We start from the raw sequence: 17,734 nt of genomic DNA on the forward strand, positions 1-17,734 counted from the left end.
ACCCATCATTCATTCTTAAGACATACATTTTTTCAATTAGCTGTTTCTCATCCAAGGCATTAGGAAGATCTCTCTTGTTTCCAAGTACTAGTACCTTTAAAAAGAAAAGTCACTGAGTAAATTTTATGTAAGAAAATGTCACAGAAGCATATTCACATGTGTCCACAGTAAAATTAGGAGGTTACCGCATGACATAGTATTAAAAGCATATTTACATGACCAGTGGCCTATCTCATTCACTTCGTAATTCAAATAAGCATTTACTCTAACTTCTATTAATGCCACGTAGATGTCTAATTCAATACGTGGCTACCAACTTCTATTTAAGATATTCTAAATCTATGATATGCATTCTGTTATTTCTTAACAAATCTTTACCAAAATGTGAATATGATCTTAACTGCCAAGGGTGGAGGCATGATTTTCAACCACTATTACCTGTTAGGCATTAATCTAACAGTAAACATGTAAATAAGACTTTAAAATTCTATATCCATCCTATAAAATATCATATATAAATATTAAGACAATGGGTAAGTTTGGGAACCAGGATAAATACAATAGCCATCAACTCTGAGAACAAACGTGTCATGTGATTACTAGATGTGCTTTGCAAAAAGAGGAAAGTGGAGAGGGGCATTCCAAAACCATCTGTCTTTCCCAGGTATCTCCTTTCTGCCTTACAAAAAGCAAAAACTATGAGTACACATAATGTATTTGATAACATCCTTACTGAGTAAATGTTCTCCAAGAACTTGTATCTTTGACCAAGCCTAGGAAAGTGCACACCATGGCTACCTTGTCGCCTTGTCAAACACGTGTCAAACCTATGTTCTTTCACTTAATACAAGTCCCACCCCCACCCTCAACTCCAGACACTGTGACTGACTGATTCTACTCACAGGCCCTAGACTCTTTTTCTCACAAAGAAGAGCCAAGAAAAGACGCACAGAGTGCAAAGAGCACCAAGAGCTCTCGAAAGAATGCTGAAATCATAGGGGTCAGAGGGCCAAAAGCCAAATTTCAGCACCCTTGGGCAGCCTGTCCTCCCTTCTCCCATTCTTACCCCTTTCCAAACTCTGGTGGCTCAGAAGGTAAAGAATCCATCTGCAATGCAAGTACCAGGTTTTGATTCCTGTGTTGGGAAGATCCACTGGATAAGGGAATGGCAACCCACTCCAGTATTCTGGCCTGGAGAATCCTGTGGACAGAGGAGCCTCATGGCTACAGTCCATGGGGTCACAGAGTCGGACACGACTGAGTGACTAACACTTTCACTAGTCTTACTAAGTCACCCCAGGTTCTCAACCTGGATCTATGTGAGTTTAAAAAAAAATACATCCCGGTCATTTGTGATCAGTTCTCAGTTTTGGGATTGCCTGGCATCTTAGTCCTCTTCCTACATTTAAGAAAGTCTTTCAAAAAAACAAACAAAGAAATCTTCCACCTTATGACTCTGCCTCCCAATAAAGCTACTTGCTTCTGTAGATACTTTCTTTTCCAGCCTTCTTTTCTGCTAGAGAATGGACATATAATCTACGATCAACCAAAACTCTGAATGCAGAGCCAGTTTTACAAGAAAGCAGGAATATTGAACCCATTCTGCTACAGAAGGGGCATCAACTAAATGCTCTTCCAACTGGAGCGATTGTGTCTGGTGTTCACCAACTGCGTGGGGTCACCAGACTTACTGTATGATGTCAATCTGGATGTGGTCCTAGCAGCTGCTCAGCTTTCCCTTGTTCCAGTGTGTTTTCTCAACACAGTTATGGGAAGCCTTCTCAAGACTCTGTGAACTACCCAGTATTGTTTCAATGAATTCCTCTCTACTTAAACAGCTTTCTACTGTTTGCTACTAAGAACTCTCATGGGGAACAAGATTTTTTTTTTTTTTTTACTTATGGTATGCAATATTTTGGTCATCTGATGCGAACAGCTGACTCACTGGAAAAGTCCCTGATGCTGGGAAAGATTGAGGGCAGAGGGAAAAGAGGGTGTCAGAGGATGAGATGGCTGGATGGCATCATCAATACAAAGAACATGAATTTGAGCAAACTTCAGGAGATGGTGAGGGACAGAGAGGCCTGGCATGCTGCAGTCCATGGGGTCACAAAGAGTCAGACATGACTAGGCAACTGAACAACATGCAGAACTAGTTAATACTGAAGAAAAAGGTCAGACCTTGAAGTCAGAAATAAACAGATTCAAACCTGGCTGTGCTATACACTAGTCGCCATGTGATCCTGCGCAAATAACAACTGTTACCAGGAGGGATCACACCATCAACCTCAGTACATTGTGAAGATTAACTGAGATAACATACTTCAGAGATCTGACACTCATGACCTTGTCATGAGGGTAAAGCCTGGGCCTTTTCCAGCATTCTTTCACTCAACAAATGGCACCACCTCCCATCTAACCATATTAGCCAGGAACTAGGAATTATCCTGTTTATCTTCCCTGCTAAGTCTGGTGGACTGTCTTCCTAAATAGCCTCCACATTTACTTCCTTCTCACAACCTTATCTATGACCACCCCAATCCATGGTACTCTATTTTGCCAAGACAAGTTCAAAACTGTCTTGAACTTGAAAACTGTTTCAATAGCTTCCTAAAACTGTCCTCCTTATGCTAAGCTGCTTCAGTTGTGTCTGACTCTTTGCCACTCCATGGACTGTAGCCTGCCAAGCTCCTCTGTCCAAGGGATTCTCCAGGCACGAATACTGGAAAGGGTAGCCATGCCCTTCTCCAGGGGATCTTCTCAACCCAGGGATCGAACCCGCGTGTCTCCTACATCTTCTGCACTGGCAGGTGAGTTCTTTACCACTAGCACCACCTGGGAATAGTCCCCGTGCAATCCATTTTTTAAACTGAAATAAGAATGATTTAGATAAGTCTGAGTATTTCAAACACCCAGTCCCACCCAGCACAGCCTCCTGAAGTACCCTTGCTGTCACAGGCTCACAATGCTCTTCCCGCCCACTCTGCTCAGTGCTCTAGAGACACCAGCCTCCTCGCAAACCCCAAATCCTCCTGCCTAAGAGCCTCTGCCTGCAACTCTCTTTTCCTCCAACTGTCACATCCCTCACATGCCTACACATCCCTCACACCTCAGCTCAAGTAGCACTTCTTGGGGAATCTTTCCTTCTTCTTCTCTCAAACTGTATCAAATCTGCCCTGTAACTTACAACTCCATAAGCCCCTTGAATCCCTCCTTCATAGCACTTATCAGAGCTGCATTATTCAAGCCATTTTCATATCATCTACCTAGTTTCCTATTAAACCATAAGCTCCATGATGGCAGGAAGCATGTTTCTATCTACTTCTGTTCGCTACTGTTTCCCCAGGACTAAGCACTGCTTCTACTACATAGAGTTCACTAAACAGCTTGTTAAGAAATGACTAAATAGCACACTTCCCAGCATATGATGGATACTCAGTAAATTTAAGCTGTCCCAACTTTAAAACAAATAAGACACTCTACTGATTTCAAACATAATTAACAAAAATGCATAATTAAACTTTTAATAATGTAACTACTAATATTATAATCATATAATGTGAAATTAACCATACTTACTGGAATTCCTTGTAACTGTGGTTTATCTAGAAGATTATGTAGTTCATTTCGAGAGGCTTCTATCTTTTCACGATCTGCAGCATCTATCATGTAACTTAAAAAAAAAAAGTGATTTCAAAATGCCTCCACCATATTCTTTAATGATCACAATGAACAAATTTTTAATTTTCTTAATTTATTGATCAAAATTAATTCCTATATTTTAAAAGGCTATCACCCCAAAATACTTAGACTGTCCTAAAGATACAAACTACTATATACAGAATTAGATAAGCTTCAAGGATGTATTATATAGCACAGGAAATTATACCCATTATCTTTCAATAACCCATAATGGAATATAACTTGCAAAAATACTGAATCACTATGCTGTATACCTGAAACTAATACTGTTAAACAACTACACATCAATAAAATAAGCAGAGAAATAGACTGTTCTTTAGGGGGCTAAGACATGACAGTAAAACATGTATATATATCTTTTAGCTCTTAGCAACATAGAGAAAAAAAACAGTTTTTAAAGTCTGATGTTAATGGGAAATTATACTAAGAAAATACCTAAAAAAGATTTTACTGCCAGAAATTAAAATTAAGCCTTTAAAAGTATGAAAAATGACTTATTCCCTTGAAACCTAAACTGACTATAAGGGGGGATGGGGGCGGGGGTTGGGGGCGGCGGAAGGGAGGCAGCTTACACAATAGCATTGACTCCTCTGCAGTACCGTTCCCACATGCTCCGGAAGCGGGGTTGTCCTCCTATGTCCCAAATCTTCAAATCAAGATAGACAAATCTTAATAACAATATTTAAATAACACAGTGAAGAAAACAGCTGCAGATAGAAGGGAAAAAATGAAGCAGATATGCTCAGCTCCACAATGTGAGAGCCAAACTGCTTTGGAAAAAATTGAGCTCAAACAAACTCTTGACCTGGAAGTTCTTGGGGCCATTTCTGAACTTGAAGTCCGTATTTAATATGTTTACATTAGATCTAATAGGTGCTGCCTGGCAAAGATTTCATTTGGGGGCAATACTTTCTTTGCCTGTTAACCAATAGATTTCCAATACTGAAAACCTATTTTTTAAAAAATAGTACTCTTAGAATCTGCATGATCACGCATCATCCACATTTGAAGTCCAAGAGAAAAAAAAAACTCTTCATTCAGAATCTATTAAAGTTTAATTGTCTGATGGGGTATATATATATTAGAATGTAATCATTTTCAATTATTCTGTATATAACATAGAAAATATTCCTACCTAGGTGCTTTTCTTATATAAAATTATTTTATCCATATGAAAGCCACTGACTACAGTCATTTCACCATTATGGCTACTCTGTAGGGCTATGTAAAGGTCTTAAGTCATGATGTTTATCTTCAAAAAGCTTCCAATTTAGCTACAAACACTGGACGCATGCATAATGACATACACATGAGACATTAGAAGCTTCATTAGATAAGCTACAGAAAGAATTTAGTAAACAGCTTCTGTGAGCCACAAGAACTGGGTAAAACGGCCATAAGGGTTCAGGCTGTAGAAGCAAAACTCCCCCATGAACAAAGGAGTCAAAAATAATAAAAATAAATTAAAAACTGGTCCAACAGTCCACAATGCAAACCTATCAAACTTTTTCTAGAAACAAAATAATGTTAAACTAATTTTTTACTGTTTTATAGTTTTAATTTTAGGGCTTAGTAGTAAAGAAAGGAAAACTGGGTTACCGTATTTGCTACCATAAATACAATACTAAATTACCAATATTATAAACAGTTACTCTCTTTCAACATAAATTATTCATGAAATATATGCAATATTACATTCCAAACACTCTGAATATGGGATTTTTATTTCCTAGGAACATCTAAATCCCAAATATTACTTTTGCCAACCCATATGCAAAGTTTTTATGAGACTTAACATTTCAACACTTAAACATTTTTATCTATTAGAGAAAGAAGGAAAAAAATTAATTTACACTCTGGGAACATGCCCAATTAAGAACTGCCAATACTCATGTAAAAACCAAAGAAACAAACAGAAAAACTCCTAATTTGTATGTGCTAACAATTTACATCAAGTATGGAAAGCAGCTGACGTACCTTTATTGTGACGTTACCTTTAGTTACTTTTCTCATGTTGAAGCCCACTGTAGGTATCATATCTTCACTGAACTGACCTGACTGAATGAAAGAAAACATTTGAAGTTAGACTAATTGTTACTTATTAAAACTGCAATACTGTATAACCTTTCACATCAACTTTACTTCTGTACCCACATTCAGTTCAGTTCAGTCACTCAGTCCTGTCCGACTCCTTGCGACCCCATGAATCACAGCACGCCAGGCCTCCCTGTCCACCACCATCTCCCGGAGTTCACTCAAACCCACGTCCATCAAGTCAGTGATGCCATCCAGCCATCCCATCCTCTGTAGTCCCCTCTTCCTCCTGCCCCCAATCCCTCCCAGCATCAGAGTCTTTTCCAATGAGTCAACTCTTCGCATGAGGTGGCCAAAGTACTGCAGTTTCAGCTTTAGCATCATTCCTTCCAAAGAACACCAGGGGCTGATCTCCTTTAGAACGGACTGGTTGGATCTCCTTGCAGTCCAAGGGACTCTCAAGAGTCTTCTCCAACACCACAGATCAAAAGCATCAATTCTTCGGCTCTAAGCAAGTAACTAATTTTTTAGTGATGGTAACCTTAAGAAAATACTCCTGATAGCCATAGATTTTGAAGAGGTGCATTTTTTTCATTCACAGACATTCTCCTTTTAAAGATATTTTCGAAACTAATGCAAATTTTACATATTTTTAAGTTTAAGAAAAATACTGTACAACTACTTAAAAAATCTGTTATGTAAATTTCCTCCACCTATACATACATTTTTATATACAAGGTAGAAGTAAATCAGAAGCAAATGGTCAGAGTTTTCTATTTGTAGCACTGAAATTATATTGACAATACTGTCAAAATTCACTGTTGCTCTTCTGAGTCAGCTTTTTAATAATGCTTACAAAGTATTTTTTCATAAAGATGATCCTCCTTTTTTGTAGGATTCTATTCTATTCAATTCCACTCTCTTTTTGGTTTATGACCTTCCTGTCAGAGACCAAAATTAAGTATCTTCTAATACTATTTATATTTTTAAATGTTTATGATTACACAGTGTAACAAAGGTCCATTTTACAAATGGACCTATAAATCCACACTTTCCTGACTAGACTGACGTGAAATGGGAAATTTCATATAGCGGCAGTTCTATATCTGAGTCCTCAATTCTTTTCCATTAGTCTGTTTTTTTCCAATTGGAAATAAATTAGGATTACATGAATTACTGTAGCTTATCTATATATTATTCTAAATAGCAGATCAAGAATTTGGAATGTTTAGAAATGTGGTTCATTGCTCACATTTGAAATAAACTTTAGAAAGTAATTATTTGTTACAATACTGGCTACCTTTTATCAACTCTTGATATTGAACCAAGTCTCTCCACCCAAGCACATATGTCTGTCCACTCAAACATTCTTTATATCCTCCAGTGAAGTACACCTAATGAGTCACATTAATACTGATTTTATATATTAATATTATGTATTTCACGACTTGGGAATATGAACTCTATCAACACGGGGCTCGTTAAACAAATGGGACTATTTTAAAGTCCCTAACATCGGCCAACTGTTAGCCACACATTCATTTCAAAATGTCTACAAGTACTGAGCACAATGAATTACAATTTCACAAGCTAATTTCTTCTACATAACCCCCAAAATGTTCTACTTCTTTTTCTTTTCCCCTACTGTTCAGTGGCATTTGGGCTAATTTTAGAAAAAATGTTAATACAACCATAATCACTATTTTATATACACCTGTCAAACAGTATAATTTTCAGAACTTTCACATATATGATTTATATGTGAAGATTTAGTTGTGATATCAAAACTACATATATCAAAACTAGCCATGACAAAAGAACAAAACATATAACCTGATTAAAACATGGGCAAAGGTAACATCAAAGGCATGCTCTAAGAAGGAAATAAGCTAATAACTTCATTAACACTTCTGCTCTGAAAAAGACAATGTCAAAGAGACTCAAAACAAGCCACAGAGTAGGGGAAAAATATTTGCAAAAGACATCTGATAAAAGACTATTACTGGAAATATACAATGGAACTGTTAAAACTCAACAATATGAAAACAATCCAACTAAAATATAAGCCAAAGATCTCACCAAAGGAGATATACAGATGGCAAAGAAGCACAGGAAAAGACGCGCCACATCATATGTCACCATGAAAATGCAATTCAGAACAATGAGATACCACTGCAAACCATTTAGAGTGGCCCAAATCTGGTATTTTTTTATAACATCAAATGCAGATGAGGACATGGAGCAAGAGGAACACTCAGTCACTGCTGATATGTTTGCAGAATGGTGCAGCTACTTTGGCAGACAGCTGACAGTATTTTACAAAACCAAACGTACTCTTACCATACAACCCAGCAATCACACTCCTTGGTATTTACCAAAAGGGCTTGAATACTTAAGTCCACAAAAAAATCCACACATTAAATGATTACAGCATCATTGTTTATAATTGCTAAAACCTAAAACAACCAAGATGCCCTTCAGTAAGTGAACAGATAAGACTGGTACATCCAGACAATATAGTATTATTCAGTACTAAAAAGAAATGAGCAACTAAGTCACGAAGAGCATGGAGGAACCTTAAATGCATATTTAATGAAAGACCCAATATGGCAAGACTACATACTGCATGATTCCAACAATATGATATTATGAAAAAAAAGAAAACAGTAAATAAAAAGATCAGTAGTTGTCAGGGGTGGGAGAATGAAAACAATATGGCAGTTCCTCAAAAAACTAAAAACAGAATTGCCAAATGATCCAGCAATTCCAGTTCTGAGTATATACCCAAAATAACTGAAAGTAGGAATCTGAGATATTTATACAACCATGCTCACAGCATTATTCGCAATAGCCAAAATGCGGAAGCTACCTGCGAGTCCATCTGATGATGCACAGATAAACAAAGCGTGGGCTATTCCTACAATGTAATGCTATTCAGCCTTAAAACCTTATTCATGCTATACCATGGAGGAACCTTGAGGACACTGTGCTAAGTGAAACAAGCCAGGCACAAAAGACAAAAACTTCATGATTCTATTTATATGAGAAACCTACAGTAGTTAAATTCATAAAGACAGAAAGTAGAATGGTAGTTGCCAAAGGCTAGAGCGGTGGAAACAGGGAGTTAATGCTTAGTGGGTATGGGATTTCAGGTTGGGTAAATAAAAGGTCCTACAGATGGAGAGTGGTGATGGCTACACAGAAATGTGAATGTACTTATTAGTACTGAATTATACACTTAATAGTTAAGATGGTAAATTTTATATCTTGTGCATTTTACAATTATAAAAAATTGTGTGACGTAAGTGAAGGCAATCATTATCATTTTATGGAACAGGAAATAAATTCCCAAGGTTACACTGCTCAACAGTGGTTGATTATTTTTCTTAAAGTTCGCCACTGTGAATTATAATAGGCTTTAATTAATTAATATCTGAGGCAAGGTCTGAGATAATGCCTCATTTATTTGATATCATTAGGAAAAGAAGCTATACATAATGAGGCAGGCAGAAATCGTAGCTGAAGTTTTTTTGGTACCAAAACTTCTACAACAGCTTGCACACAAAGCTTTCTAAGGTGCAGTACATATTTGGCTAACTTTTCACAATCCTTGGAATATGACTGAGGTTCAGGGTCATTTTACAAATTGTAAAACAAGAAAACTAAACTCCATAATCCTCAAGGGCCCTTCTGGCAATAAAATTTTATGATTACCATCATGATGTAGGGGCTGCAGTATACTCAGCTGACCCTGAACTGTCTTAGTTGTTCATCTCTTTCTTCACCATTACTTCTCACTGCTGGCAGATGTTAACCATAGTTTCCCTCATTCACCTGCCACTGATAACCTGCAAAGGCTGAAAATTAGGTAATCATATCTTTGGGTTTTTAATTCCAAAAAATTAAAAACCTGTACTGTCCAGAGTACAGCACAATGTTCAAAAAACATTTGTTGGCTTTGATGAATGGATTTTGTGGAATAACAACTTTATAGATTTGGAAGTGTTTTCTACTTCTTTCTTAGTGTCAAATCTTAATTGTCACTTTTCAAAGCTTGTGTTGAATGACTAAACCACTCAGTTGGCAGTTGTGCTCTAAATAACAGAATTTATTTCTATGCTGTCAAAATGCCACTAAACTGAGACTAGCAATTTAGGAAACAAGTAGATGTTTTAAAAATACTACTTAATTGTGTATCATGCTCTTTATTTTAACAAATACTGACACAGCATGAAGCACTGTTCTAAATACTTAGTAAATATTAATCAATATTAACTTACTTAATCCTTATAGCAACCCTATGAAATATGTAGCAATATCCTCATTTTTCAGATGAGAAAACCAAGGCAATGACAGGTTAAGCTATTTGCTCAAAGTCACATTATTTTTAAGATCTGTAAAGAGAAATAAAAGTATGTTTTCATACCTGTCTTCTTAAACAGCATATCAAATATAAACTGACCTTCACTTAACACAAATTCAAGATCATGAGTGGCACTCACAGTGATTTTGGGACAATGGATGAAACTGCACCTATTATGCACACCTAGAGTCACAAGGTTGTATCTCTGGAATTTGTTTGGCTGGGACAAAATAAATTTGAAGCAAAATAAGATGGTAAAATACCCTCGAGATCGAGGAATCTTATTACCAGTTACACTAACTACTAACCACACACAAGTCATCTTACCTTCAGGATTAAGCTATCTTACTAGAAGTAAAGGAAATTGGAAGACTATCTCCAAAGTCACTTACAGCTCTAGCGTTTATGGTTTTATGTTTATTCATCAGTTCAATTCAGTTCAGTTGCTCGGCTGTGTCTAACTCTTCGCGACTCCACGGACTGCAGCACGCCAGGCTGCCCTAACCATCACCAACTCCCAGAGCTTGCTCAAACTCATGTTCATCGAGTCAGTGATGCCATCCAACCATGTGATGCTCTGTCGTCCCCTTCTCCTCCCGCTTTCAATCTTTCCCAGCATCAGTCTTTTCCATGAATCAGTTCTTTGCATCAGGTGGCCCAAGTACTGGAGCTTCAGCTTAAGCATCAGTCCCTCCAATGAATATTCAGGGTTGGTAACTTTGAGGGTTGACTGGTTTGATCTCTTTGCAGTCCAGGGGACTCTCAAGAGTCTTCTCCAACACCACAGTTCTAAAGTATCAATTCTTTGGTGCTCAGCCTTCTTTATGGTCCAACTCTCACATCAATACATGAGTACTGGAAAAACCATAGCCTTGACTAGACGGACCTTTGTCGGCAAAGGAATGTCTTTGCTTTTTATTTTATGCTTATTCACAGGCCTCTCATTTAAAATATACTGCTACATTTAAAATGGATAGCCAACAAAGACCTACTGTACAGCACAAGGATGTCTCCTCAGTGTTATGTACCAGCCTGGATTGGAGGGGTTTTGGAGGAGAATGGATACATGTACGTGGATAGTTAAGCCCCTTCACTGTTCAAGTGAAACGACCTCAACACTCTGAATCAGCTATAACCCAACATAAAATGTTCTTGGTGTTAAAAAAATTAAAATTGAATAAAATATAGTTAAGTGATGAATGCCTTCAAGAGTAGGAAAAATGTGGCTTTTTCTCCCCCCAAAATCATTAGTATACCAAAGGCTAAAAGCAGACCTTGTCCCATAAAGTTCTATTTGTGTCAACTCCAGTACACAGAGTTTACCTAAATTTATTACTGTGGATCGCAGAAGTAAGGCAAAAAGAAAAGGAAAGAGAAGAACCAAGGTAATAGTTAGCCCCAGGAAGGCAGAAACATGAGGCAGAGGACCTGGACTAGCGAAAGGACACTTCACTGACCATACTCTAAGACAGGAAGAATGGGGAAGGTGTTTATTCTTTGTAACCAGATTAAGGTAGAAACGCACCATGCAAGCACTGGCTGCTCATATACCACGGTCTCTGACACTTGTGAGAACACAGTGAAATACCCATACATTTCAGTGCTTTAAAATAGAGATTCCAAATGCAACAGATTAGATTTTACAGTTGCTCTCATAAATGAACAAATGCAGAAATCAAGCTGTGAACAACGTGGGAGAAGCTTCTCGTTGCTTGATCTGTTTCTCTCTAGTAGCAGTCTGATCCAATTCAATAAACTTTAAACACAAGTGGAAAAACACCTGCTTTGACAAATCTCTCACAGGTTTTTCTCTAAGAATCTTTTTATTTTTTAATTTAAGGCTTTAGTTATCAAGATACTTTGTAGAGACAGAATGAAATAAAGAGCAAGAACAAAAGACTCAGACTACATTTCTCCTCTCAGCGAAAAGAAACTACTTTCACATGCTAAGCAGAGCAATCTTCTCTTTTTAAACAACATAACTATGACGCAAATCATTTAAATTGCCAAAATTTACACATTTGACAAGTGAGAAGATAAAGCAAATAAATATACAAGTAATTCACTTTTCTTTCCAAGAACGTTTAATTCAATTGGAAAACTCTTATTACTAATACCCATTTTCCTAGTTTGTATAATTATTTGGTTCTTGTATTTCACTAATAAGTGAAATTACTGCTAATACTATTACTCTTATGTTTCAAATTACAATAGTTAAAAAAAAAAAAAAGAATGGTAACCCACTTTTGCTGGAATTATTTAAAATGAAAGGTAGATCTAGGAGAAAATCTTGATGAGGAATAAGGTATTTCCATTCCTTAAACGGTCTTAAAGTATACCTCACAAACTACTCATCAGCTGCAGAGGGAAAAACAAGTAATTACACAATGAAGAACTCAAGACAAAATCTTGACTTCACACGGACTTCTCAAATGGACTTCATGTGCCCACAGAAGTATTACCGTGAGGACACAACATCCCTCCATGTATTTCAACTGAGAAGGCATAAACTAAATCTAATCATGAACAAACGTCAGACTGACCTGAAACAGAGGAACGTTCTATTTAAAAGGCAGGGGGAGAGGAGGAGTTTCAAAGATGCCAATGTCATAAAGATCAAAACTCTAAAATGTTTCAGACTAGACAGAAGGTGCTAAAGATGCAGTACCTGACCCTAGACTGGATCCTCTGCTGGGCAGCAAAAAAACTATCAGCAACATTACTGGGTCAACTGACAAAACAGTGATAGATAACATCTATGAGATATCATTTTTTAAAAAACACAATAAAGTTGGCAACTAAATTAGTCACGTAAGAGAATATTCCTAAACTCAGAAAATACAAATGTAAACATCTAGGAACAATGGGCACGGCACAGAGATCTTCCTTATACAGGGTGACATACACAGTACATGAAGGCTACAGCAATGAGGTGACATGTCTGACCTCAACAAAGGGTCTATAAATGTTTTTTGGAGTTCTTTCATTCCTGCAAATTTTCTGTAAATTTGAAATTGTTTCCAAAGAAAGATCTCTTAAACAGGATAATCAAATATCACCTTCTTGTGTATCATATCTAGGACACATCTAGAATTAAAAAAATAAATTTCCTACTATAATATTAGTGAAACTCATGAACAGACTCAGTCTTAAGAAATTATGACAACTAGTTCAGGAACAAATCATTGCTAATCTAGTTCTGTCCTTCAATGTTCTAAAAGGATACTGACTTACAAATGTCTTCTAATTAAAAAAAAAAAAATGTCTTCTAATAGAAAAATCCATATTTAATCATTTCTATATAAAGGAAAAGCCTCTAGGCTTTGAAATTGGCATTTTTAAATCTACTCTGATTTTCTATATTTTAATATTTACGTATAAGCTGGGAAATAAATTAAACACAGTGTGCTCTCCCAAGTCTAAGTTCCTTTTCTGGGTGAAAACTATCCCACTTAATACATATTCTTCTTCTCTTCTCTCTCAGCACTTCAGAGTTTCCACTGTGAACACATATGTCATATCTGAGGCTCTCTTTTTTTAAGGGGCTAGAAAACGTATAATCATTCAGTACAGCAGTATATCAAGGATCATATCATGTTCATTTTCTTTTTAGAAATCTTTGGACAATTTTCCTTAATTTCCAAAAAACTGTAATTTGTTATCAGTTTTAAGTGCAAACCCAGAATTACTTCCAACTACAGACATAATTCCTTCCCACAGGACATCAGTTTAGGACAAATTTAAGCTTCATTTGAGAGTTAAATCTTACTAACCAAAGAATAACATCTCTCAAAATCCCAGTGGGTTTTGACTTTAGTTTGTTTTAAGATGGAGGGATTCTCTTCAGTCCTTACCAAACAAAATTAAGTAGCACACAAAATTTTCAGGTTTCTTAGGGGCATGGTCAATTAAGGCCGCTCATCTTCAAATGGCCCAAATTCTGAAAAAGAGCTATCACTCCAAATAAACTAAACTCCTAAGTTATTTTTCTGAAGCAAATCAAGTAATAAACCCTTGAGCAAAATCATAAATTTATAATGTTATCCTTCAAAAAAGGACAAAATTTGCAACAATAGTCAAAAAAGCTTCTCACTCTTCAAAAACACTAGCCAAAAAGATAAAAAAGCATCCTTAGGATCTGGCATGGACAGGCCCCCTGTGTAGACTCTGCTCTAGATGTCAATATTTTCCATCTGCTCTGCCAACTCCAGCTGACTGGCAGCGGCTTCCACCTGGGCACAGTGAATGCTGTGCTCTTCCTTCATCTGTCTTATCCACATAGATGGGGCATTTATGAACTCTGGTCTGGATGTTCTGATGGAGGCAGGCCAGTTCTAAAACTCTGCTGCATAGATGATCCAATCAGCAGCAGCAGACATAGATGATGAATCTGGGTTGTACTGATTCACAAACACCTATGACTGTTCACTCCCTTCTTTATGGTCCAATAGGAGTTGTGGCTGTTGTTTAGTTGCTGAGACCAATTCTTTGTGACCTTATGGACTGTAACCCACCAGGATTTTCTGTCCGTGGGATTTCCCAGGCAAGAATACTGGAGTGGGTAGCCATGCCCCCCTGCAGGGGATCTTCCCAACTCATGGATTAAACCCACGTCTCATTATGATTCTTGCATCGGCAGGCGAGTCCTTTACCACTAGCACTGCTAATACCAAGACAGCTACTCTGCATCAATCTCCTTTACAAAGACAACTCCTGAGGATTAAAATGTCCTCAAACCCACAACTTCTGTTAGGAGCCTGAAAACCTTCATTCCTGCAAACCTCTATTCCTGAAGAAAATTCACTTCAAAAAGTCTCTAATTACTATTTCATATATCCATCATAATTTTCATCATAACTTGCATTAACAGCACATTAGTAATGGTTTTACACATCTACTGGGTTGGTCAAAAAGTTCGTTCAGGGTCTTGTACCATTACCATCTTACAGAAAAACTTAAAAGAACTTTTGTGCCAACACAGTATCTCCAAAGAACTGCTGAAGAAAACTCAACTTGTTTGTAGAACAATTTGACAGTAAGCATCCTAGTCAACCACTGGGCAACCACATGACAGTGCACTTTTCACTCTGTCAGAAATTCTGATGATATAATAACAATGTGAGAAAACGGCTCCCAAAGAAATCAGTGCTGGAGCGCTTGAGCATATACAGAATTTGCTAACTTGTCAAGTCATTAATGTCTGCATGTATTTCTTCCATGAACATCAAGAGTCCACGATACATCTGTAAAATACACTTGTATCTTTACATTAAAGAAAAAGTATCCTACATAATCTTCACAAGTGGGATCAAGCAGATTCTAAACTCAGAAGCGTGAGGGTTGGGGGGTGGGGATTAGCATCAGTTCAGTTCACTTCAGTCACATCCAACTCTTTGCGACCCCATGGACTACACCACACCAGAGTTCCCTGTCCATCACCAATTCTGGAGCTTACTCAAACTCATGTCCATCAAGTCAGTGATGCCATCCAACCTTCTCATCCTCTGTCGTCCCCTTCTCCTTCTGCCTTCAATCCTCCCCAGCATCAGAGCCTTTGCCAGTGAGTCAGCTCTTGGCATCAGGTGGCCAAAGTATTGGAGCTTCAGCTTCAGGATCAGTCCTTCCAATGAATATTCAAGACTGATTTCCTTTAGGATGAACTGGCTGGATCTCCTTGCAGTCCAAGGACTCTTAAGCATCTTCTCCAACACCACACCTCAAAAGCATCAGTTCTCTGGTGCTCAGCTGTCTTTATGGTCCAACTCTCACATTCATACATGACTACTGAAAAAAACTATAGCTTTGACTAGACGAACCTTTATTGGCAAAGTAATGTCTCTGTTTTTTAATATGCTAGGTTGGTCACAGCTTTTCTTCCAAGGAGCAAGTGTCTTTTAATTTCATGGCTGCAGTCACTATCTGAGGTGATTTTGGAACCCAAGAAACTAAAGTCTGTCACTGTTTCCATTGTTTACCCATCTATTTGCCATGGAGTGATGGGACCAGACGCCATTATCTTTGTCTTTTTTGAAGCCAGCTTTTTCACTCTCCTGTTTCCCTTTCAAGAGGCTCTTCAATTCCTCTTCGCTTTCTGCCATAAGGGTGGTGTCATCTGCATATCTGAGGCTATTGATATTTCTCTCTGCAATCTTGATTCCAGCCTGTGCTTCATCCAACCCAGCATTTCACATGATGTACTCTGCATGTAAGTTAAATAAGCAGGGTGACAATATACAGCCTTGATGTACTCCTTTCCCAATTTGGAAGCAGTCTGTCATTCCATGTTCAGTTCTAACTGTTGCTTCTTGACCTACATAAGGACTTCTCAGAGACAGGTAAGGTGGTCTGGTATTCCCATCTCTTGAAGCATTTTACAAAGTTTGTTGTGATCCACACAGTCAAAGGCTTTGGCATAGTCAGTAAAGCAGAAGTAGATGTTTTTTTTGTAACTCTCTTGCTTTTTCTATGATTCAACGGATGTTGACAATTTGATCTCTGGTTCCTCTGCCTTTTCTAAATCCAGCTTGAACATTTGGAAGTTCTCAGTTCATGTACTATTGAAACCTAGCTTGGAGAATTCTGAGCATTATTTTGCTAGCTTGTGAGATGAGTGCAACTGTGTGGCAGTTTGAACATTCTTTGGCATTGCCTTTCTTTTGGATTGGATTGGAATGAAAACTGACCTTTTCCAATCCTGTGGCCACTGCTGAGTTTTCCAAATTTGCTGGCATATTGAGTGCAGCACTTTCACAGCACCATCTTTTAGGATCTGAAATAGCTCACCTGCAATTCCACATTTCAGGCCTTCATACTATCATACCGGTTTAGTCTCTAGACAATTCACCTACTTTTTTCATTTTTACCTTCCTTTTTAACAAATACCTTTTCATTGAGGAAGTGACAAGAAAAAAGAAATAGAAGGAATCCAAATTGGAAAGTAAAATTGTCACTGTTTCATTTAACATGGTACTACATATAAAACAATCCTAGACACCACCAAAAAACTCATCAAGAATTCAGTAAAGGTGAAGATACAAAGTTAATATACAGATATCTGTTGTGTTTTTACACACTAACAATGAACTATAAGAAAGAGAAAGCAAGGAAAAAGAAAATCATCAAAAAGAATAAAATATCTAGGAATAAGTCTGCCTAAGGAGGTAAAAGACCTTTACTCAGAAAACTATTAGACACTGATTAAAGAAATGGAATATTTGCTGTCCACCTAAAACTATCACAACAGTGTTAACTGTCTATACCCCAATACAAAATAAAAAGCTTAATTAAATTGAATATGACACAAGATGGAAGATGACATATCATGGTTGTGGATTGGAAGAGTAAATATTAAAATAACTGTACTACCCACGATTACCTACATATTAAATGCAATCTCTATCAAAATACCAATGACAGTTTTCACAGAATTGGAACAAATAATTCTAAAATCTATATGAAAACACAAAAGACCCCAAGTAGCCAAAACAATCTTGAAATGAAGAACAAAGCTTGAGATGTCACACTACCTGATTTCAAGCTTCTCTACAAAGCTACAGTAACCAAAACACTACGGTGCTGGCACAAAAATAGGCACATTTATCAATGGACAGAACAGAGCCCAGAAACGAACCCATA

At 37.3% G+C, this 17,734-nt stretch overlaps 1 protein-coding gene across 1 annotated transcript in view; it reads right to left on the reverse strand.

The window, feature by feature from the left end:
• The window catches only part of ARL8B (ADP ribosylation factor like GTPase 8B), a 56,216-nt gene that overhangs the window by 7,525 nt on the left and 30,957 nt on the right, over positions 1-17,734 (reverse strand). Inside the window, exons 2-5 of the mRNA XM_006074602.4 lie at positions 5,680-5,760; positions 4,275-4,348; positions 3,580-3,673; positions 27-94 (exon numbers count right to left, since the gene is read on the reverse strand). Coding sequence (XP_006074664.2) covers positions 27-94; positions 3,580-3,673; positions 4,275-4,348; positions 5,680-5,760 — 317 coding nt within the window. The remainder of the gene's footprint in view (positions 1-26; positions 95-3,579; positions 3,674-4,274; positions 4,349-5,679; positions 5,761-17,734) is intronic.

The sequence above is a fragment of the Bubalus bubalis genome, chromosome 21 (assembly GCF_019923935.1).
Source record: "Bubalus bubalis isolate 160015118507 breed Murrah chromosome 21, NDDB_SH_1, whole genome shotgun sequence".
NCBI classification, from domain to species: domain Eukaryota; kingdom Metazoa; phylum Chordata; class Mammalia; order Artiodactyla; family Bovidae; genus Bubalus; species Bubalus bubalis.